Source organism: Sceloporus occidentalis, unplaced genomic scaffold (genome assembly GCF_023333645.1).
Source record: "Sceloporus occidentalis isolate IW3139 unplaced genomic scaffold, rSceOcc1.0.p SCAF_12, whole genome shotgun sequence".
Classification (NCBI taxonomy): domain Eukaryota; kingdom Metazoa; phylum Chordata; class Lepidosauria; order Squamata; family Phrynosomatidae; genus Sceloporus; species Sceloporus occidentalis.
The window spans coordinates 3,934,340-3,959,711 of NW_028316992.1; the positions used below are offsets into that span (position 1 = coordinate 3,934,340).

Below are 25,372 nucleotides of genomic sequence, written 5' to 3' on the forward strand. Positions count from 1 at the left end.
AGATATTTTATTATTTGTTGATTGATTACATTTGTATCATATCTCTCCACTCAAATTAATGTTCAGGGTAGCTACTAATATCATCTCTGTATACAAATAATGGAAAGCCAGTGTGGCATACTGGTTTGAGTGCTGGACTGTAACTCTGGAGACCAGAGTTCGATTCTCCACTTAGCCATGAAACCAGGTGGGTGACCTTAGGCAAGTCACATGCTCTCAGCCTCAGAGGAAGGCACTGACAAACCTCCTTTGAACAAATCTTTCCAAGAAAATGCAATGGTTTACCATAGGTCACCATAGGGTTGCCATAGGTCAGAAATGATGTGAAGGCACACAAACTCCTATAAATAATACAGATAAAATAATACAATTATAACTTTATCTGTATGATTTATAGGTTGTGGTGTGCCTTCACAAAAGAAACAGCAGTGCCCAGCAGGTTAAAACCTCCTTCAGTAGAAAACCAGTTTAAATACCCAAAGACATTAAAAATGTCATAAAACTGTCAAGTCCCTTTCAATAATGCCATACCATGGAACACCCTTTCCAGAAAACCAAGTTGATATTTTTATGTCAACCCAGGCCTTTAAATAATTTTGGGTCTTTGAGTTTTAATTCTTTGTTTAATTTTCATATGCTATCCATCTTGTTCTGTTGCTATATATACCAACATTTCTGAGTATGTATTAGTAAACTAAGGCCTGGTAGAGACTGGCGCATTTCTCCGGCCTGGAACTGATTTTAGGGCTCTGTAGGGCTATGCGTCCATACGCGCTCAGCCCTACTTTCAGTGCTCATGTGCCATATTGCCGCGCCCCCGTCTACATACATCGTCGTCATGATGCACAAGTGCCATTATGACACCCTTAAAAAGAAGCTGCCTAGAGCGGCTCCTTTTTAGGGAGTGCATTGGTGCCGCGCTGTGCAGCTGACGCAGCACCGATGAGGGGCAAAACCGGGAAAACCTCATCCCCTTCCCCACCACCACTCCCTTCTCCTTTTGTGTCGTGTCTTTTTAGATTGTAAGCCTGAGGGCAGGGAACCGTCCAATTAAAAAGATTGTATGTACAGCGCTGTGTAAATTTATAGTGCTTTATAAATAAAGGATAATAATAATAATAATAATAATAATAATAATAATAATAATAATAATAATAATTTGAACAAAAATCTCCATGATAGGTTTGCCTTAAGGCCATCATTGGTCAGAAATAATTTGAAGACAACAATACATCATCAATAATATATTGTACCCCTGAACATCCCCAATACATTCATATCTTCCATCCGTTGGTACTGAGAAGGGGAAAGATAGCTTTCCAGTGTTGGAAAACAAGCTTCACGGATATCAAAAGAACGTTAAGAAGCCATCTTTAATGGCTTTCAGGCAACCCTGCCTAATGTCTTTTGATTATTATTTTTCCTACTAAACACTGTCATAAATATATTCACAGTGAAACCACTTCAAATATGACTAATTGAAACATTGAAGAAATATTTATAAACAACAAAAAAGGATGAAATGCAAAGTATTATTTCACAGTCCAGTGCAGAACAAGTTTACATTGTGGTTGTGTTTATGGCTTTGCATATCTTGTGTAATTTCCCTCGTGATTGTATCCAAATATTAAAAATAGAAAAGATTGAGGGCAGCAATTATTTGACCAGATTTAGAAGACAGTAGAGTTTGTGCAATGATATATATATATTCATTTCCCTATTTCAAAAAGATTGTCAGCCTTTATGAGAAGAACACAGTTTTTGCATGTGGGGTGACGGGAGAAATTATTAACACTCCTTCAAGCTAAATCCAGGCTTTTCAGTTCTCAGAACTTTCCTTTCCATCATCACTGTTTTTTCCATGCAGTAAAATGTGCTCCTTTCTTTCTTTTTTCTTATTGCTCTGTAGAAAGCTTGGGGGAGAAAATGCAAAGAGAATGTGACCATATCTCATTGTTAAAGGCAAATCAAAGGAGCGTGTTACAATAAATCTTCAGCAAAAGGCTCTTGTGTACCATTTCTATTCGGATATGAACATTTTATTTTGCTAGGTGAATATAGGAGGCTGTTCCTGAAAGAAATGAAAAGGAGGCAACCTTGCAACGCACAGAAGCATGAAATACTTGAACTGTACTGATTCACTGAGTGGTTTTGCTTATTATATATTAACTGGTAGGCACAGAACTACAGTGAGGCAAATATGAAGAAATTACAGCAGGGCATAATAATTTGCTTCTCCAAATAAGAATCCCCCCTGAAATTTTCCTTCAGTTCCCATATGCTTAGCATTGAAAATTGTTGAAATTTAGACAAACTAATATTTGCTGTGTTCACATTCCCTTGATACCATTGCCTTTCCCTTTTCTTTGGATGCCTAAACTGTATTTTTAAAGAACGTATCCAGGAGTAGCTGTGTTGGCCATGTAGCAAAGTTCAACAACATCCAAAATCCACCAAACGGTACCAAAATGCACCACTGCTTTGTAGATTTTGGATGTTATTGTATTTCTAAAAGGGCAACTGAAGTTTTAATTTATTTGTTGTTGCTGTTGTTGTGTGTCTTCAAATCATTTCCGAGGTTTTCTTAGCAAGTTTCTTCAGACAGGGTTTATCGCTGTCCTCTGAGGCTGAGAGAGTGTGACTTGTTCAGGGTCACCCAATTGGTTTAATGTGAGGATTTGAACCCTGTCCTCCAGTGTCATAGTCCAAAGCTCAAACTACAAAAATTACTGCAACCCTAGAAATTTGGGGACTGAAAGACAGTTTCATTGGGGAGCAGAATTCTTATTTTGGGGGACCAATGCCCCCCACCAGATACACTCCATCTTACAAGTTGAGTAAATGTTAGGGACCAGTCACACTTACATTTTTCGTATGGAGAGATTAGCATCTGTGAATCAAATCAAAAGCTATTCACTGTTCCCATTACATTTTAAGGCAGTTAATCTCTCCATGGCATTTAAATCCGGTCTGAAGTTCCCATTCACCACTGTTCCACATCAAAATGGAGATGCCTCCATTTCCTGAATGGTGGCTGCACGATCCAAATCAATCTGATAGCTTACACTATCGGAGATGCGGATCATTGCAGTTCTAAAAAATAGAACTGCTAAGGGATTGGGTGCCAAATGCACCGGTTTAAATGAGCTTTTTGGTTGCCCTCCCGCAAACTGCACCAAGTAGAATCAGTGCAAATCTGAACTACAGGGAAATAACCTGGTTTCCAAACTGAGTTATTTCATAGTGTGAATGGAACCTTAGTTTGAGGGGGGGGGGGAGCAATTAAAGAGGAGACAGGACAGAAGGTTATAGAATTATGCATTGCATGAAGATAATTAATAGGGAGGAATTCTTCATCCTGTCTTTAGAATGTGGGACCATTCACTGAAATGTAATTCTGGACATACAGAAGGGAATACGTCTTCAAACAGCACCTAGACTACATCTATGGGCCCATTCAGACAGGCCAAAATAAAGCTGATTTGGGTCACTTTGGAGGTATGCTATTGAAATGATGAATGTGTCTTAAGAGGCCGGAAGCCAGGCCAAGCCATGCTTCAGTCCTAAGAACTGGAGCATGCTTCTGGGCTCTTAGGATGCATTCATCATTTAAATAGCATACCTCCAAAGTGACCCAAAGCAGCTTTATTTTGGCCTGTCTGTATGGGCCCTATAGTTCAGAAAATCCAGTTTGACACTACCTTAACTGCTGTGGCCCTATACTATGAAATTCTGGGATTTATGGTTTCGTGAGATATTTAGCCTTCTTTATCAGAGAGTTCTTGTGTCCCAGGATTCCATAGTAATGGCAAGTTAAAACAGTGTCAGATTGCATTAATTCTGCAGTGTAACAGAAGCCCTAGTTAAAAAGTGGAACTCACTACCATAAGATGGAGCGATAATTACCAAACTGGACAGCTTTAAGAGGAGACTAGATGAACTGATGGAGGGTGGGATTACCAGTGGCTGCTATTCATGAAGGTTCTGCATGCATTCCTTCCACAGCCAGACTAGGACTGCTTTCTCACATTTTGTTAAGCGACATGGGAGTGTTGCTTCTTTTTTCTTCTCATGTCTCAGATGCTGTTACATAACACCCTCAAAAGTAGCATGCCGGTTTCAGCAGATCCACCTAGGAGGCAGAAAACCGTCAAAAACCTTCCCACATTATATCTTGAAAACCTTTTAAGCTTAGGCATCATATGAAGCAGCGCCCCCGTGTCAATCTAAATTTAACATTGGGAAGCCACTCTTCATTCATTCCTTTCCAGTGAATTTGAAATAGGAGTGTTAAGAAGGGAGGGATCCAGATCATAATTTTTTAAGTGCTTCTGGATTTGCAAGCAGGCTGTAGATGCAAGATAAAAAATTAACCGTAACTGAGTGTTTTGCTCATGGGGGTAATGGTTTGATGTTAGAGAGGTAAATGGCTCCTGTATGTGTGGGGCAGATTTTTCAGTAGAAAGGGGGAGAGAAAGAAGATAAAAGACAGAGATATAAGAGGAGCCAGAAAAAGAGGTAGTAGAAAAAAATTAGGTATCTCACTGCCAGTTTGTAGTCCTACCTACTCCAGCCCCTCCAGTATGCGGTCCCTCACCCCGAATATTTTTCCCTAAGAAATTAATCTCTTGACACGAAATAGAGAGAACAATGTTATTCTCTTGTTCTAGGATATATTCTGACTATACTCTCTTAATTGTTTTTGTTTTGTTACGTGCCTTCAAGTCGTTTGCCCAACTTACGGCATCCCTAAGGCTACCCAATCATAAGGTTTTCTTGGCAAAATTTGTTCAGAGGTCTTTTTTGACTTCCTCTGGGGCTGAGAGATTATAACTTGCCCAAGGCCACTTAGTGGGTTTCCATGGCTGAGCAAGGATTTGTAACCTGATTTCCAGAGACATAGTCCAATGTGCAAACCACTCTGACTCTCATGCTAAACATACTATACTGTATAAAATATACCAGACTATATACCAGTCACTGCATTTCAGAGATGCTGCATGTGCAAGAGGTGCAATGATCACCTACCCTAAGCCCTTATCTGTGGTATGAAGTCTCCTCTTGATCTCTCTGTGTCTGTTTCCTTGTCCTGTATTGTGGTTCATTAGAGAAGCTACACCACCAACTTGTGCGTTTTGTGTAGTGTTGGGATTTGGGGGGAAATAACAAGGCTTCCCTTACCACTTTGGGAGACACAATTCCAGAAACTGCAGAGCAAAGAACGAGATAGAGGCACTAGCCTCCACCATCACCACCAGTTCCCTTTTCCCTTTCTAGGCCACACTTTCCTCCATCCTTCCTTCCTTTTTGATATCCTATCAATACTCAACTCAGGGGTGCAGCTGGGAGGGTGGCAACATATGGGCATTTCCCTCCCCATAAGAATTCTCTCAATGAAATTTTCCTTCAGTCTCCAAATTCTATCATTTCACTAAATAAAATTTTCACTTGAACTTTTACAAATACATGTCCAAGACGGAGCTTCTTGTCTTTCCTCCTAAGTCTACACTCCTTTTCTGTCTCTGTGGACAACATTTCTATTCAACCAGTTCAGCAAGCCCACAGTCTTGGTTTTATCTTTGACTCTTCTCTGTCGTGTATCCCTCAGATCCAGACCACAGCCAAGGCTTGTAGATTCTTCTTGTACAATATTGCCAAAATCCGACCATATCTCTCCGCCTCTACTGCCAAGATCCTGATCCATGCCCTAGTGATTTCACGACTTTATTACTGTAAAGTCCTCCTGGCTGGGCTTCCTCTTTCTCGCCTCCGTCCTTTAATTTCTGTCCCACATTCAGCTGCACGCATTTTCACATCCGCCCACCGCTCTGACCACATCTCTCCTGTGTTGGCATCCCTTCACTGGCTCCCCCTCCCTTTCCGCATTCAGTATAAGCTCCTGATGTCGACATTTAAAGCCCTCCATGGACTGGCCCCTCCTTACTTATCAGACCTTATTTCTCCTCACCTTCCCACCAGGGCCCTCTGTTCTGGTAGTCAAGGTCTACTGTCTCAGCCCAGGATTTCCTCTGCCCCATCCCGGATTTGCCCCTTTTCACTCGCTGCCCCTCACTCCTGGAACCTTCTTCCCCCACAAGCAAGAGCCATCACTTCTTTAACCAGCTTCAAAACGGAGTTGAAAACCATCCTGTTCAGAGTAGCCTTCCCAGGCATTGCATAATTGTCGCTTGCTATTTGGTGTTCTTTTGCTGTCTGTTTATCAAACCATTTGCTGTATTGCTATGTACTGTATATGCATTATCCTACTTGAGAGTATGTATTTTCCCTGGAAAATTATTAACCATCCATTATGAAGCCAAGCCCTCCCTCCAGTCCATCTGCCTTGGTCCAGGCCTTGGAGGTAGAGAGAAACTGCTGGACCTCTTACCCTTTCCCTCCACCACTCTCTTTTCCTTCTGTGTCATGTCTTTTTAGATTGTAAGCCCAAGGGCAGGGAACCGTCTAATTAAAAAGATTGTATGTACAGTGCTGTGTAAATTTACAGCGCTTCATAAATAAAGGTTAATAATAATAATAAAACAATTAGGTGTCCAAATCAAAGAAACAGCAGTGTGCACGGGAATTTGCATGAAGCAGATACTGTATAAGAGTAAATGATTGTCTGTGTTTTGCCCTTTGCAATGCTAGAAATCTTGGGATTGATTGATTAGAGGAGAAAAAAATCATATTGTAGGACAATGGCTTCATCTCACCCTTATAGCTTAACCCCCGCTCTTTTATTTCATTTTGAATTGAATTCATTAAGGCAATAATGATTGGTGAATGAAAAAATTAAATAAAGGTGAACTGATACATTTTGAAGTGGGATCGAAGTGAAAATTGAAATCACAGGGGGTTCATTCTTGATTTTCTCTTGGATTTTAGAACATTATTTTGGTGCAAAAGCAGTCACTTGGAAGTGTGTGGGAGAGAGTTGGAAGAGAGAACCCTCATGAAACTGCCTCTTCCCCATCTTCATTTTGCTTATTTTTTCCTTCCCACATACCACTGCAATTTAGTTGTAAGCGAAGAACTGTTAATTTGGGATGGTCTGAAGTGGGTTGCAAATATGTTGGCCTGTTACAGACTGCCAAAATAAAGCTGCTTCGGGTCTCTTTGGAGGTATGCTATTTAAATGATGCATGGGTCCTAAGATTCCGGAGGTCGCACCAAAGCCACACTCCATTCCTGAGCACTGGAGTGCAGCTTTGGTGCAGCTTCCGGATTCTTAGGGTGCATGCATCATTTAAATAGCATACCTCCAAAGAGACCCGAAGCAGCTTTAGTTTGGCAGTCTGTAACAGGCCCTTATTTAGTTTTTAGAGATCACTTGGATGAGAAAGCAGTAGGCTGGGTTTGCCTTCCTTGAAATTTAAATCATAACCATTATTTCTAAATTTGTATATAAAGATGTAAATTAGCATTAGCCAGATATACTTGTCATATGAGCTTGGGCCCTGAATCTTTTATGAACCTTGCAAGGCTCTTCATTCTTTTTAGTATATATGATGTTGATATGGCTGGATGAGACCACAGGTTGAAGGATGCATTTTTAATAACATATTGTGCTTCTGCGTGACTACTCTTCGGAGGACCAGCATACTGCAGTTGTTTAAATATAGGACTCTGGGGTACCAGAGTTCATATCCTCACTCAGCAATGGAAACCCACTTTGGGCAAGTCATGCTCTCTCAGGCTAAGATCAAGGCAGTGGGGGAAAGCTTCTGAACAAATCTTGCTGAGAAAAAACCACGTGATAGCGTCACTTTAGGGTTGCCATAAATCGGAAACGACTTGAAAGGTGCACAACAACAATTTTTGAGTCAAGTTCCATTTATTCTTTGTCATATGAAGCCGGAAGGAAATCCAATTTATATATTCCACTTACTTATGAAAGTAAGTGTTGACGGGCACATTTACAGGTCATGCTTTTCTGTAGCCTCAATCATAGGAGAGGAGAAAGTCAGCTCTTGTTGTGAGTCTACAGTTTCACAATTTTTTATTCATCATCTTCACGTTTCTTTTATGCCCGTCATCATTATTCTATAAGAAGCCTGCCACACTGTGCCACAGGTTTACTTAGTCATTTATACATAAATCCAGTCTGTACCCAGTGCAGTCTGCAGCTCAAATTGAGTGTGACTAAACAGTTTCCTGTGGGTTGAAGAACCTTACAGACTAAGGGTGAGAGGTTACTTGCCGGGCCCTACAGGCACTATGTTAACTCTCTCTCTCTCACTCACTGTTTTAATTAAAATTTTAAAGAACAAATTAATTTGAGGGCTAGTGTAGCAAAAGGTGGGTTTTGAAGCCTTGTCATGTGCAACCCACGTTGCTAAGCACTTCAGGTCAACTGGACCCTGAAGCATTGTCAGTAGTTGCTGTCTCCTTGGATACCTTTTTTCTATCCCTCTTCTTTCACACATGAAATCCTAAGTTTTGCCATGGAGTGAAAAAGACCGTTCGTGATCTTACATCCTGAAGCTACTGCACAATTGCTCGAAGTTATGTCTCAGTTGCTTAACTGTCTGTACTAAATTCAATTTGGCACTGTTTTCCCGCAAACATTGAATCTCCCCCCCATCCCCGATATTATCAGCCCCTTTTTTCACCTTCTCTGCCCCAGAGAAAAGAAAATTTGGCAAGGAGATGGTTCTCATTTTCATGCCAGTTGTCCATGTTTGCTTAGATATAAGGTTTACTGGCTTTTGGAACGACTCACTTCCCAAGTACAAACTTGTAGAGTTGTTGCTTGGGTATTCTTCTTTGGTAGGCACAAGCAGTTCTGTAATATTCATAGAAGCGAGGTCCACTAATTTTCACAAAGTAGTACTGCAGATCTAACCAGATGAGACAACATCTTGCCTTCTGGCACTCTCTGGCTGTTTTAGGCTACATCCCTAACCGGGCCTGCCAGTTTTTCTTGTTTCTGATTTATTGCGGTAATGGCTCTGAGGATTTGTTTGGATTTTGTTTAATCTATTTGCAATTTCTGCTCTTTGGATTCCGTTTATCCTTGGGTGATTTTCTTCACATTCTTTCCTCCCTTCCACCAAACAGTTGATAGCAAAATGTGTTTTGGATCCATACCGTTAAAAAACAAGGAAGTTAATTATTTTAGTTTGTAAATTCTGCACTTTATTTCTGATATATGTACAGCTGACCCTCCACATTTGCTGTTTGACTTTTGTGAATTGGATTATCCATGGATTTGATTAAGGTGTTATCTCTAAGAATCTCTAGGTCCTCCAGCACAACTCTGTGGTCAGCATCCACCAAAAGTTGTACTGTAATCAACATCTGCCAGAAGTTGGACTGGAGGACCTACAAATGCCTAGAGAATTGTGTATACATTCCTAGAGAAAACATTTCTCTAGGCATTTGTAGGTCCTCCAGCGCAATTCTGTGGTCAGCTTCTGGCAGATGTTGACCACAGTCTTGTACCAGAGGACCTAGAGATTCCCAGAGAGGTGTTCTCTCAGGTTTAAAAAAAACCCTCTATTATTAAATTTCCAGTTTTTCCACTTTCACAAGGGTCCTGCACCCCTAACCCCAGGGAATGTAGAGGGCTTACTGAACAGTTTATTCCTATTCCCAGGTCTGCATATAGAAGTTACTTTGGTGTGTACTCAAATGTTTATTTATTAGCCTAGAGCTTCATACTTTGGTCTTGAGTTCTCATGTCAGTTTGGTATAGTCCATTCATTGAAGAATCAATTTTATTTTTTCATGTAAAGCTAATTTTGATAATCACCTTTAAGTCATGGATCAGGAGGCAATGAATGAGGTACTGGGAATATAGTAGATGCTAATTTTTTTACAAAAAATATTGCCATAAAACATACTATTACATTTTGAATTCAGCTTTAGGCAGAAATTATTGCTATGTTACACTAACCTATTTTATTTAAATAAAATTATAAAAATGTGCAAATAAGGGTTATGGCTTTTTCTTCTTAATTATTTGTGGGACTGTCAAATGTTAATCTCTTCTTTTAAAATTTTATCCATATATCACTGGAATTCTTGTAGGGGAATCTAATTGAAATCTTGTCACCTGGGGCCATAGTGAAAAGATGTGACAGCAAATGATTTAGCAATTTGTACAAAGTTGTAGAAGCCCTCCAGATTGTCCAGCTGCAACAAAACGTCTGGTTTCAGTAGTATGGAACCTTGATTATTTTTAGCAACGAGTTTGGGTAATTGAAATTTTTTGATAAAACTTGATTCCTGGCCTTGTTGAGGCTTCTAGTTGAGTTTAGAGGAATAACAGTAGAAGTTGCTGGTTGAGTTCCCCCCTGTTCGGCACAAGCAAATACAGTCAGCCCTCAGAATTTACAGATTCAGCCAACCATGGCTTGAAACTATTAAAATAATATATAAATTCCAAAAACCATACCTTGATTTTACCATTTTATATAAGTGACACTATTTTACCATGCCATTGCATTTAATAGGACTTAAGCATCCACAGATTTTGGTATCCATGTGAGGTGGCGATCCTAGAACCAAACCCCAGCATATGTCAAGGGCCCACTGTAGAAGGCACTACCGGCAAGTCTGGTGTGCGTGGACACTTCTCTTATATTTGATCTTGAGTCCTATGCAGACATAATGCCAGAATATGGCTCACAGTGTAAATAGACTAGCATAAACTAAAGGAGACTGCTAACTTAAATACCTTAAGCAGAACACATACCTGTAACCATTTTATAGCAGAGCCATATTTGCAGTCCAATTCAATAGGCCCTTGATTATGAAACCCTCTGTTTTTACAATAAACCAAGGGGGAAAACATTCACATAGTTTTACTGTTTTTAAAGTTTAAACATATGCACAGTGAGCAATATAAGGGCATCATCTTGAAAGAATAGTGCCTTTCAAATGTCTAATAATGAAAAAGGGTTTTAAAAAAAAGGCTGAATACATCATCATCCGACTTAAGGAATTTCTTTTGAGTTCTGTAGGAATGATGTACAAAAACGAAAGACTTTCTTATTTCCTTCATGGAAAAATGTTTGTATGCACAAAGGAGTAATGGTTCAATATATCCTCTAACCTAATTAGCAGGAAAACCTGCTAATGACTAAGGGGCTGCACAGACTGGCATCAAAAGACAGCATGGGGACAGAGTGGGGCATGGTGTCTGCATGATGCATTACCCAACTCTGCTCCCATGCCAGCCTGATGCCACGCGCCCCACCACACACCAGATGATGCAGCACCAAAGGAGCACTGAAAAGCCGTGGCGCCAGTGGCTATGGCACCGTTTTTGCACTGCAGAAAGGCCAGATCGGGGCCATGGCATCTAGTTGCTGCAGCCCCAATCCAGAGCTGAAAGGGACAGCTGCAGTGTCAAAATTTGTTCAAGTATCTCTCCATTGACTTAAAAGATTATCACACCAGCGCTTACCGTCTCTCAATCGGCTCTCAAAAGTTTAGGAAGCATGCATGTGTGAAAGCCTGGCGCGAATCTTCAAAGGAGATTTTCAGACCAGCTCAGAAGTGCTGGTAAAACGTTGCTGAGTTGTTGAGGAAATGTGCGTGTGTGAAAGCCTGGTGACGATGAGGAAATGCTCCAGGCTTTCACACACATGCACTTTCTCAATGTTTGAGAGCCAATTGAGAGACTGTAAGCGCTGGCGTGATGATCTTTAAACAGGAGGTGTTCTTGGGCATTGCTCTTTAACTGCAAATTTGGTACCTGAGGCAGAAGTAATGTGGAAAGAATAGAGATAGGTTCCTAGAGCACAAAACACCAGTAATAACAACAACGACAACAACAATAAAAGAAGAGCAGATCAACATGTTTCAGCAATTAAAAAAAATAGCCTAACAGAATACACATGTTTCATTAAACAATTGCGTCCAGTAATCCTTCCATAAGTAATGTATGTAGGGATGCTTCTTTCTTTCATCAGCCTCCACTTTTCTTATGATTTCCGTATTTGGTGGCCAGACTTACAAATCTCTGCTTTCCAAACACCCTAGGGGTAGATGGTAAGACAGGTTTATTTCTTTCCCACTTTCATCTCTGTTCACAATAAAGGATTCTGGAGGCAGTTTACCTTGCCTGTTGTAGACAGGCATTCATGGCTACAGTATGATCAGTTCAAATTTTCCCCAGTTTAAGATTTATTGCATTCCTTACTGTAGACATGCTCCTGTAATTCAACACATAATATGTTTCTCCAGCACTCCTTAACCATTCTTCCAATGCAGATGCTGCATGTAACTAAAAGGGCAAAGAACAAAGTGGGACTGGATGGGTGTAAAAAAAAGTTATGAAACAGGAGCTTCACAGCCAACAGCTTTGATAACTGAAGCATGCCTGTATCCTGTATTTCAGAATGAATAAAGCTGCAGCCTGCCACTTTGTACTAACCTTCCCCTGTTGTCCTATAACCTTTCACCTGTTGTGTTTCAGTGCCCATCATCTTTGGCAATCATGGACATACAGGTGTGGGAATTGTAGTCCAGCACAGATAGAGGCTGTCAGGTTGGGGGAAGGCTGCTTTATGTAGGTGCATGTCCTTTTTAATTCAGAATAACATCCCAGCCATGATCCTATTAGATGATAGGTCGCACATTAAACCATTCGATCTTGGTTTATGCTCCTGACAGGGTACTGGGAAGCAGAGTGACCAAACACGTCAGCCCACATAGAGTATAAACCATTGACGTTTCTTTCAAAGGTTGTGTGAATCAGCCTTTTCAGTGAGAGGTGAGTGTGGGTGGAAAGGCAGAAAGTAATAATGGTTTTGTTTTAATTTATGAGAGGAAGCAACAGGTAATAATCTGTTTGGGAGGTGAAAAGGTAAGCAACTAACCACTCAGGGGAGCTGACCTTCACTGGAATGGTCCAGTGCATTTTAAAGAGAGAAAACATTTTAAGGGAAACCAGCTCTATAAGGTTATTTAGGCCTGTTACAGACAGCCAAAATAAAGCTGCTTCAAGTCACAGTGGAGGTATGGTGTTTCAATGATGCATGCGTCCTAAGAGTCCAGAAGCCACACCAAAGCCACGCTCCAGTCCTTAGGTCTGGAGCGTGACTTTGGTGCGACTTCTGGACTCTTAGGATGTATGCATCATTGAAACACCATACCTCCACTGTGACTCGAAGCAGCTTTATTTTGGCTGTCTGTAACAGGCCTGTGTCTTTATCCCCAAAGAAAAAGGATGGATGGATAGATACATTTAAATGTCCCCTACAGAGCCATTCTGGATATAACTGAAAAGTTCATACTCATACTTGTCCTCTGAGGTCAGTTTTCCATCAAGTTTTCTTCTATTTCCTGGCGGTGAAATTGTTGATTATGTGTAACATTTGAATAAACACAATATTAATCAAATTCTTTCTCTCCATCCCCCTCTCTCATTTTCTCCTCTCTTTCCAAGTTATAGCTGGTTTTTCAATATGAATCATATGTTGATTGTCTTCGATGACTAACTGTTTGGACCATCATCAGCGTCTAACTTGGAAATATAAATCCACTCATTTTGTTCTGCTGATTTATGATTCATGCTTTTTTAAAAATAATAACACTTCCACAGCATTTAATTGAAGACTATCAAAAGGTGTTTGCGGAGGACAGTTTTGATGACTGATTAACAATGAATGGCTTGAAAGCAAGACGGTACCTTTTAGAGCAATAGCTGTAATAATACTAAGGGTTTGTTTGATATTTAAAAGGGGGTTTAGGAAGAAAAAACCTATTAGCCTTAAATTATATTTGTGGTACATGTTTACATTGCTATCACTGCGTGCAGATGTGTAGTTGTAATTATTACAGCGCTTGTATGGTACTGACATGATACTGATTGCTTTTGGTGCACTCAGTTACTGATTCATACATAAATGGCTGGTTTATTTTTGCAAAGTGGCACCAGAGTTGTTCAGCACTGGGGATACAGAATTAGTTCTGTTAGTGCAAGCTGAAAATCTGTTTTCCAAGCTTTTAAAAAAAATGCTTTTCAAATCCCAGACAGTTCCAGTATATAAAATAAACAAAACCCATAGAGTAAGCTCACATTTCCATTCAGCTTTTGGGAGCTTTGTAGAAGCAACAGCAGAGACATCCCTCTGTGTCCAATGTGGAGCACCTTGCTAGTCCTCCTGATCTGCATCAGACTCATCAGGGCAGTTCACTTCCTTGGGTGTATACCTGCAGTTACTCACTCCTGTTTCTATTTGATATATTGTAATGAACTAATTAACAGTAGCTGTTCCAGTCACTAATTCTCCCTCTATAAGCGTGACTGGCCAAGGATGAATTGCAGCAGTCGATAGATCTCTTCTTTCCAAGACCATACCAGTGCTACACTAGAGATAAATTTAAGAGCCAAGATTACAGAAGCTTGTTATTAACTAAAGTCAATACTGCATAGGCTTCTGGGAGACAATAGCCAGTATGCTCAGCATGGTAGAATGATTGACACATGTCACCCTAACACTCCTCATACAAAGTTCCTCTGGTGTATTTTCTCTTACAAGGGGCTAATGGTTGGATTGGCGAGGGGGGGAGAACCGTCCCTACCTCTACCTCACATGGTTGGCACAGGATATGCCACTTAACTTGTGGCTCTGCAAACAGTTATCTGCCCTGCTACAATGAAATGTATGTGTGTAGAGTTGGATTGTTTGTCACTGTTGGTTGAGCACAAATTTGAAAAGCAAACAAGAAATACCAAATGTTTGTTTTGAATCTTGCAGGACAGCCAGCATCTAAGAATTGTTGGCAGGGGTTCAAGCATTTAGTGCAAATGCTTCTCCCTTTGCAAAAAAGAATAGTTATGTTAGGCCCTTTTTATTGTTAGGGAGTGTGTGTTGTATTATTTTTAGCACAGTGTCGTATAATAATAAAAGTATGTGCGGGGGCAGTTTAGAAGTAATACTGTAGGAGCTGCATTATTATAAAAGATTCAAAAGGTAGAGAGAAACAGAAATGGGTATGATTTCTTCCTTAAACATACTCTATTTTCTGGGCACAGGTTGTGTACATTTTTTTAAGCAGAACATAGTATTAATTTTAGATGCACTTTGTCCATTTTTGTTACCTTGATAATACTTCCCTTCTATTAGAGCATTCCAGGGGAGCTAACACTAATCATAGCAGCAACAACACCAATACAAAACCAATTTATCTAACATACAGGGAAGATAAAAAGTGAAATAAATAAAATGTCAGGCAGTTAAAAACACAATTAAATTTAAAATACAAATTGAAATAAAGAGAATCACAAAGAAGAAATCAAAGTAACCCAAATGCCCTTTTAAATAAAAAGATTCTTCTTTTCAACAACCCTATCTTCATACGCACTTATATCTTACTAATTATGCATTACAGTATTTCTTACCATGTGAAAACTAAAATCTAGTATTCTCTGACCTGGCACCCCTTGATGCTTGGGACTAAAACTTAATCAGCCCCAACTAAAATAACCAAAGATGGGTAACGTGAGATTTGAAGTCCAAAGCTTGAGAAGGGCACCATGTTGGAAAAGGCTGCTGTAATTCTTCTGGTGCATTTTTCTTTCTTAGGATCACTTTATAAAGATTGTATAATGTTGAAATAAAGCACTTAGTTCGTTTCAACAGTGCTAGTGCTAGCCCAAGCTTAACACTGTTTCTGGTGTGAATTTGCAATCCATGCTAGACCAAATCCAGGCAAGTGACACCATCAAAACAAGTTTATTGCCATACCAAGATAATTATTGATGTAGAAAACACAATGCCCAAACACAGCATGCTGGCACATGACTAGGTGACTATTCAGTCTCATTAGCCAATAACATTTTTGTATTGGGTGTATCTCTGTACTTGCTGTGCTTAGAATGTTGCTGCTTCACTCTGCCACAATTGTTTTGTGTCCACAACTCAGATCTGCAACAAAACTTTACCAAGAACTTTAACAAGAACGAGCCTGTTCAGGGTGCCAGTCAGCAACTCATGGCTTTCTCCATTACTTCCTCCTTTCTTGTATATGTGCATGCACACACATGCAAACACCCTAACATCATTTTTCCGCTTTTAATTTTTTGGCTACTTTCTAACTTTGGAAATGTCTGTGGGAAAAGACATTCATATGCATATACAAGTCTTCTTTCCACTGCTACAATCACAAAGAAGCAGAAGCAGAACACAACCTAATATAAACTCTACCTGTCCTACCAAAAGGGGCAGTCTACACTAGACAGAATACTTCAGAAGCTGTCTGGAATATACTGTCCCCAAGGTTGCCTCTAACCCGCCCTTACCTTGGCACTCTGGAGTAATGCTAGGTTGTCTAGCAATAGCAAGTACATTTCTATACCGCTTATCAGTACATGTAAGCACTCCCTAAGTGGTTTATAATGTGTAAGCTAATTGCCCCCAACAAGCTGGGTATTCATTTTAGTGGCCTACGGAAGGATGCAAGGCTGAGTGGACCTTGGAGCCCTGGCTGGGACTGAACTCAAACCTTGTGGCTGTGAATGGCTGCAACACTAGCATTTAACCACTGCTTCACCAGTGATTAAATGTGTGTCCTGCTGTGTTGTCCACTGGCAGTGGTGCAAGTCAAAAACAAGGCACCCAGTCGTGATTACATGGCTAGGTGCCTTGATGTGACTTCAGTGTGATGACTTGTGGTAGCGGGTGGCACAGTGGGACACTGTGTAAAAAGTTTACTAGAGTCACTCTGGATCTTCTGGGAAGATCCAGAGCAAATGGTGAGTTTTGAAAAGCAGATTAAGGGAGGGATGGCCCAGATTTGCTGAGAATCTGGCCTTTCCACATGAAGACAGTCTGCAGTCAAATCAGGTCCTTGACTATGTATTATGAAGACATGATGACACGGTTTAAATGTTTTGTGCAGACATGCCCAGGGACAGAATTGCTACTGTCAGTGTTTCTGTCACATTATGCAATATCTTTAAAACCTCATGCTCAACTAACTGCTTTGCTGGCGTTTGAATCAATTTTTCATTCACTGTTAATTTTGCCCCCTCTTTGCTTTGATGGAACCAAACTCCTATGAAGTTTTCTTCTTTTCATTGAGGATTTCTGTGTTTGCAGAGTTCCCCGACAAGGTTTTGTTGTTTTAAAGTTGTTGTTTTAGTTCTTCTGCAAACTTTGAATTTCCCTTGAACATGGAAATACCTACCTCTGGTTTCTGTTTGGCTCCAGTCTTGTTGTCACTCAGCACAATAGTATATATTATTGTATTTATTTACATCCCACCCTTTTCCCAGCTCTGGATTCATTTAAAATACTTAAAACATGGTTCAAAATTCCTAGCTTACAAAAGTTGAAAAGCATTTAAAGTTACAGAGTATGAGAGCACCCATTCCTGTACGTATTCCCACAATACCTGTGGGAGAGGTGGGACAGAGAAAAGGAGAAGTGATCATTTAGAAGAATTGATAATGTTTAGAGATTATTTTGTCTTGGTTATGGATTGGTGCAAAGGGTTTGGAAGAATATTAGCTTCTGACAGAAGCACATCACCACTATTAGCTTTCACATTCATTAAAATAGGCAAGAGAGCACACCTCTTTTGCCTGTTGTGGCCTGTGGCTGGAATCCTGTTAGAGAAATATGAAGGTGGGAGTCCACCTTATGTCTGTGTCTATGTTTCTGTGGTAGTTGTGGGTCATTTTGGAGATTGATATGCGCTTCTACCCTCCACAATGACCAAAGCCCTTCCCCCTGACCAGTGGTGTCAATAGGGATGGTGTCACCCAGTGCATCATGGTGTCACCCCTCCATTGACCTCCTCCCATTTCACACCAATGTTACTCGTAAATCGTAATCCCCATATACCACTGAATGCAATGCTAATAGTTGTGACATAAACAGCTAGCAAAATTAAAATTATACCTTCAAATTGCAATATCATACACACAACCTTAATGTATTTACATAGTGAAGATTTGGTTAAAATGTGGTGTTTTTAAAGAAAATTTTAAAAAGAATAAAAATATTTTAAAAAATAAAACAATAATTTTAAAAAATTGAAATTTGACATTGTAACTTTTAAAAATCCTGGGGCCTCTCCTTTCTCCTCCCACTGAGCTTCATCCCACTCCTACCATCTCTTAAAGCATTTTAAAGATATACAAGTATGTGCCACAGCCTGTTTCTGCCAAAATACGGATGTTTTAGGAGCAGTGGTGTCACCCCCCCAAAGGGTGTCACCTGGTGCGATCTGCACTCCCTGCACCTCCTTGTGATGCCACTGCCCTGACTCACCATTGTGCTGGTTTAGCCTCTCCTGCCATTCCAGTGCTAGTGGAAAGTGGAGAGGTTCAGAGAAACATCCAACTGTGTCCACATAGCCAGATGAACAGCAGTGATATCACCTGCTGAGACCTTTGGAGGATCTCTGCTGAACTCGGCAGAAGATTACTTGGTCTGCATCTCTCTCTGGTGACCTAGTGAGAAGTTTCTCCTATTCCTTCCCTCTACTCTGCACCAGCAATGAGAGGTCGCAGCACAACACTGGTCATAGTAAAATGGGAACTATCGTGGAGATTTGCACAAGGAGCTGTTACACAATGCTCAGTTATGTAAGATCTCAGCCTGTGAGTGTAGAAACTGGTCTGTTAGTGTGGTAATGGAGGATATCTGTGAAAACAGGTTTCTCCATATGGATATTGAATTGTTTTTTTTCTTCTTTTTAAGAAGGAGTACCATTCTTCAGTTTTCTTTCCAGCAACAAGAGCAAACAAAGAGTTTAAATCATGCACACACAAAAGGGAAAGTCTAGATGGAGTTATTGAGAAATTAATTGGCCCAGTTTAAAGAAAAAGTTATTTCTTATGAATTAAGGGTGTGTGGGGGTGGGGGGGGGGGGTGGGGGCAAAAGCACAGATTATCTTAACCTGGGGTGGAATGAAATCTAGATACAGTGGCTTTCTGCCACTGTGGAGGGACAAAACTGGAGACTTCTTCCATCCTCCCTCAAAATAATATCATCTTTCTCATTGATGTGTTGCTTTGTAGTTGAAAGTGCGGACATTATCTTGACACTTCATGCTGGAGTTGTTTATCTCCCTCTTTCAATAGCATAATATTTTAAGGAGATCCTGTTGACAGCCTTGGGTAGAATTCAGTGTGTGGTTTCTGTTGCCTTCTCTGGGTGGGCAGCTATTTCCCTTTATCATCAAGGAACATGCTAGCAACTGTTCTATTCAGCCGCGTGGGGTTTCTTTTTGCAAAGATTTCTTTCTGTTGGTTCAAGGGCAAAGATACCGTTTTACATTAATCTTTTCTCCCTCTCTCTTATGAAAGAAGAATTATATACGAAAGGGTCAAATATGTGCCAGGGATTTGACAGCTTTGTGCTCCTTCCCTCTATGTTTCATGCTGTCATGGGTAAGAAGAAAGGCAGTGTCAAAAGAAGCCTGAGGAGAAAGGAACAATGTAGAGGTTTGTCTCAGGAGTTGCAGTTATTACCGGGGCACAGTGGGGAATTTGTTAAAACTTCTTCCTGAAAAATAACAGGGAAAATTGGTCCGTTATCACCCTGCACAGAATTCACCATGTATTTCTGGTATGTTATTTTTCTCCCCTTTCACCATTTTCCCATGTTGCATAAGTCAATTCAGTGCATGATAGTTCCATCTGTGTTGTGTGAGGATTTATTTTATGCTTGGGAGTGTAAAAGAATGGGAAAACCCATGCCTCCACGTATTCCCTATACGTCTCACATACACGACTAGAAAATACAGTGCCAGCATTACAAATAATACATGACTCTTACTGCTTTGTTCACCACTCCTAAAGGATGCCAAACAAATGCATTCAGCCATTATCTTCAGAGCAAAATACTTGATTCCCTATGCTTCTTGGATACATGGATAGCAGAAAATATATTGGTTTAAAAGCTAACCTCGCATGGGCAAGCTCAAACTGAAATTGTAATATCACCAGGTTTGGCATTGAAAATAAACTTAAAACCTTACTATATAATACAGTATATGACTATCTGGCCTCATATTTGGAAAGGTATTCTTGAATAGCAATGTACTACAAATATTCATTTCTTTACATTCTCATAGGCACAAATTATTTGATTCATCATTTTATTTTTGTATTTTGGGACTTTAAAAAAACCCACCTGTTAGTGCGGATAAAAAGGGGTTGTTTTGCAGGAACAAGCTGAGTTTTTGCAGTCCTATCATTGTGCACAGAAAGCAGGCCATAATCCTGTATAATCCTTAGTTAAGTACATATCCAGGGCTAACCATGTTGGCTATAGTTCCCAGAACCTACATGGCCAGAAGGATATGTATGGATATCCCTCCATATCATCTTAACCGAAAAGAACAACATTTTGACAAAATATAGGCCTGTAACTCTTATATCATCATAACTTTCTTTCTCCTGTATGATTTCTAACACATTTGTCTGATGAAGCTGGTGAAGCTTCAAAAGCTTGTAACATGTGTTTTGTGCATTTTGATTGATCCTATAAAAGTATTGCTGTCTTGTGGATTTTGGCAGTATTTGTACTTAGTTAAGTACACTTAACTAAGTAACCTCTCCTGGCCTGACTCTTTCCCAGATCTGATGGAAGTGTCATTCACCAGTGCTCCATATGCGGACAGGATGGACCGCCTTCTCCTTATGCAACTGATGCCTGATAAAATATGTGAGGGGGAGTTACAGTTGTGGCAATAGTGTCAAAAATCATGTCTAGGTAGCAGTCATGACTACAGAACAGATACAGATTAGTAAATCTAGGTAGCCAGTCCATATTCATGATCATTACTTAATCACAATTTTGACACTGTCGCCACAATCGTAACTTCACTTCAAAGCTACCTGATGGGGATCAGCTGCATGAGAAGGAGGAGAGCCATTCTGCTGGCAATTGGAGCATAGATGAATGGTGCTTGTGTCAGATTTGGACAGGTCGGGCCAGGAGAGGTCACGTTGATAAGTATACTTAGTAATAATACTTAACTAAAAAGTTGATGCAGGACATTACACATTGTATTTTGTGGACAATACACTGTTTCCTGTGCAGAAATCTTTTTTGCACTCAAAAGATGTTTTTTGTACAAACTTCTTTTTCTTCTTTGCAAAATAGTCCTGAATGCTACCTCAATCCAAAAAATTAATGTGACTGATATTATGTGTCAAGACACCCTTCTTCTCAAGGTTGATAAAATGTGCCAACATTCTTTACATCCCTGATCTTAAATGATATTATAATTCTGCTGTTCCAGCATAATGTATATCAGAGGATACTGTTAAGTTTCTGATTTAGGGACACAGCAGGTGGGACATTCAACTTTTCTCTTGATCTTACATGCAGCAACGGACTCTTATTTTTCTCATGTAAGCCAGGATCCCCCCAAAATGCCTCCACCTATGGAACTGCTTTTGTCAGTTGATTCAAGAAGAGCCAGTCTCCCTTGCCCCCTGCATTCCTTTTTACACCCTCTCTGACCAAAAAAACCCCCTTGCTTCAGAGGGTTAAGAAACTTTTCAGATCTAGTTTCTAGGTGCCATAGAGCAGTGCTTGTCAGACAGTGTGGTATGGGGGGAACAGGAAGGAATATGCTAGTGACCAGTATCATATTTGTACTTAGCAGCTACAATTGTTTCTTTCCTGCCAGTTCTCTGTGGACCATGATACAATGGCTTTGTTGTTGTTGTTGTTAACTGCCCTCAAGTCGACCTGAATTCTTGGTGATCCTGTAGATGAGACATCTCCAAGACCTCCTGTCTTCCACTGTTCTACTTAAGTTTTGCAGATTCAGGCCCATGAACTCCCAAATCTGGTGTGTGGTCTTCCTCTGTTCCTACTACCCTCAACCTTTCGCAGCATTATTTACTTTTCTAGTGAATCGTGCCTTCTCATGATGTAACTTATGTATGACACCCTCAATTTGATCATCTTGGTTTCTAGGGGTATTTCAGGCTTGATCAATTCAAGGACTCATTTGTATCCACAGCACTCTTCTCCAACACTACATCTCAAACGTGTTGTTGTTTTTTTAATCCACTGTTTTCACTGTCCAGCTCTCACATCCATACATAGCGATTGGAAATACAATGGCTTCCATGATGCTAACTTTAGTGCTCAGATGTATATCTTTACTCTTTAGGATCTTTTCTAGCTCTTTCATGGCTGCCCCTCCCATTCCTAGTCTTCTTATCCCTTGACTGCAGTTGTCGTTCTGTCCAACATTTGAACCAAGGTGTGTGAAATCTTAACTGTTTCAATTTCGTCTTTGTCTAGTTTGAATTTATGTCTGCTCTCCATGGTGTTTTCTTTTTCTTTTCTTCTTTTTTGGTTTACTTTATGTTCAGCAACAATCCTGCCTTTGCACTTTCTTCCTTGATGTTCCTCAGTAATTATTGCAAGTCCATGTCTTCCACCAGTAATATTGTGTCATTTGCTTATCTTAGATTGTTGATGTTTCTTCCTATATTCACTCCTCTTTTTTCTAAGTCTGATCCTGCTCTTTGTATGATGTTTTCTGCATACTAGTTGAACAAGTAGGATGACAAAATGAAGCCTTGCCTGTACACGTGGCTCCAGCCAGTTGGAGCTAAACCATCTACCCCTGTATAAGTATTAAAGTTGTGGCCATCTTTTAACCCAACACACAGTGTCTGGTCCCTGATCTGTCTGGATGCAACTGCATTTCCACAATATATACTGCACTTGGATGGTGAAAGATTTAGGGCCACACTGCAAACTGTGTAGCACAAGCATTTTTACTTAGAAGTGTAAGTACTAAATTTGCATAGGATGGCTGTGTGAGAGCACTAAGGATTTGTAGTGTTTCTATAATACATCTACTTATAACTGTTAGAGGCAGCATACAGTAGAAGTAAATCATTTTCTAGAGTAGGTAGCAAAACCACAATTTTTCAGATAATGCCTCAGAGGAGCTTTAGGTAGCAAATACAGAGCTACCTGGCAGTAAATCCCACTGAGACTAACTCCTGAATCGATATGTAAAGGATTGCTGTAAGTTACCATCTTCAGTCTCAAAAAAAAAAAAAAAAACTTTAACAATTTGAAGCTAGTTTCTCTTTGAAGAAGATGTGTGTTCAATAAACAATTGCCAACTTACTTTTTTAATAATTGAAAATTAAATATGTTCTTATGTGCAGGAAAGTGTGTAATTTTTAATTATATTTGCCTATACATGCATTTGCGTAAAAGCAATTCTGAACAAAGCTGGTGACTGCAGGAGTGGCAGTAGAATTATGAAGCGGCATGCATTCATAATAGTGATAAAATAGCAGCACACAAAAGCTTGGAAGATGGTGGGATCCATTTTGTGGTAAATTAGATAAGCCACGAATTACAGCTTTCTTCTCTCATTAATTAAATCTGCAACCAGAATCCTTGGATTCACACTTGATAGCTATGGATTGTAATTAAGAATGTAGTTTTGCTAATACAAGAAGTGGCATTTGAGAAATGAAAGAATGGAGGGGTATAATTATGGTAGAGGATTATATGGAGCAGGACTGTTAATCTTGCACAATTTTCTGCAGCAAGTAAAACAATGGTTTTGTTTTACTGGACCAATAAGTGCACAGAAATGAAAGTGTAGGATTAGGGCCTTCTTTTTTCATGTGGAGATTTTTTTATAGGAAAGGCTATAAAATGAAAAGCTATTATAAATTAGTACTGGTGTGGTGGTGATCCAGTGATTTTTAGTTCACTAACAACTGGTTAAAGGTTTATAATCTGACCAGACCAGGTGATGGAATGACTGGAAGAAGCAGCTGTTACATTAATACAGCCATTTGTCAAGTTAGGTTTATTATATATTATGGAGGTTGCCATATATTGTGAGAAAGACAATGTGCATGTTGACATAATTCATAGTTGGCTGTAGCTATGTATGAACTTTCTCAATGTTTCTATCACAAACCAGAGAGACATAGTGGTTGGATTATTGGAATGGGATTTGGGAGATCTAGTTTCATGTCCTCTCTGGTATTGCCCCCTCTGAGCTGTGAAACCCAGTCCCCTGAGTGACCTTGGGTCAGCCACTTTATTTGTTCATGAGCAATCTCACATGTTTTTGTGAGGTTGACACAGCAGGACGAGCGCCATGTGTATGGCTTTGAGTTCATTGGAAGAAAAGTGAGATCTAAATTAAGTAATTAATTAATTGACACAGTCTGAAGCTGGCATTTCAGTGGGAGAAATTAAGCAACAGCACAACATGATCTCTTCTCACTTTGTGCATCAACCATTTGCAAAAGTGAGAAGATACAATTAGTTTCAGGATCTCATCCACTAGATTGATTCTTGTGTTAGCATAGTACTGCTTTTCTTTTTCAAAACCTGGGAGTCCTTTATATGCCCATCATAGCTACCTGTGAAGATAAAAAGCTAGCTTGAGATTGATTCTAAATGCAGTATGAAGAAAATATCCTGTAGACTATTTCAGCCTAATAGCTTTCAACTCCCAAACAGTCCCAGGAATCCAATCAGAATCATTGTGAACATTCCTGCAGATGGAAGGCTGATAATCATATATGTCTTTTGTTTTTCTTAAGGCATAATGGGGAAACAGAATAGCAAACTGGCTCCTGAAGTGATGGAGGATCTGGTGAAGAGCACAGAGTTTAATGAGCATGAACTGAAACAGTGGTACAAAGGATTTCTAAAAGACTGCCCTAGTGGGAGACTGAACCTAGAAGAGTTTCAACAGCTTTATGTAAAGGTAAGATCTTCATCTTTATAAGGTGATAAGAAAAGCACATTTCAAAGTCCTGTTTAACAATGCCTCTCAAAACTAACAACCAGATCTTTTTAAAGATAACAGTTGACATTTGATTAATGTAAATTTGTTGCTGATTTGTTGCAAGAGAATTCAGTGGTCTTTCTGCAGTGGGAATTTCTGACTAGGATGCAATAGTATTTTCCCCTTCAACCAAACCTTGATGAGCTACGTAGGGGCAACTTTTGGCAGGCCCACAGCAGGTGAGATAGAGCAAGGTTTGAAGTGTTAGAAATGTACAGATGTTAGACTACAACTCTCAACACTTTTCACTACTGGCTACAGTGACTAGGGCTTCTGAGAGTTGTAACCCAACAAGATCTAAAGAGCTCTATGATTCCCATCTGTGAACATGCAAGTGATAAGGAGCCATTAATGCTCAAACATTTTTATTGTATGAGCAGCCTCAAATCCATTTCCAAAATCTTTGGTACAGCTACTGCAGAGTTCCACTGAACTGATATAATGATGACTTGTAGCTGTGGTTGTGGGGTGTTCAGTTGACCTATGCTAAGTTGACAAAATCTGCAAGTCCAATTGTTATTATCTGTAGTTTACAGCTGACGGTTTATTACACTGTTTCTAATTGTGCAAGTAGCATAATTATCTACATGTGTGTGT

At 39.9% G+C, this 25,372-nt stretch overlaps 1 protein-coding gene across 1 annotated transcript in view; it reads left to right on the top strand.

Annotated features, from left to right (window-relative positions):
* Positions 1-25,372, top strand: part of VSNL1 (visinin like 1) — a 104,801-nt gene that overhangs the window by 27,647 nt on the left and 51,782 nt on the right. The window contains exon 2 of the mRNA XM_089477637.1: positions 24,528-24,694. Coding sequence (XP_089333763.1) covers positions 24,533-24,694 — 162 coding nt within the window. The 5' untranslated portion in view covers positions 24,528-24,532. The remainder of the gene's footprint in view (positions 1-24,527; positions 24,695-25,372) is intronic.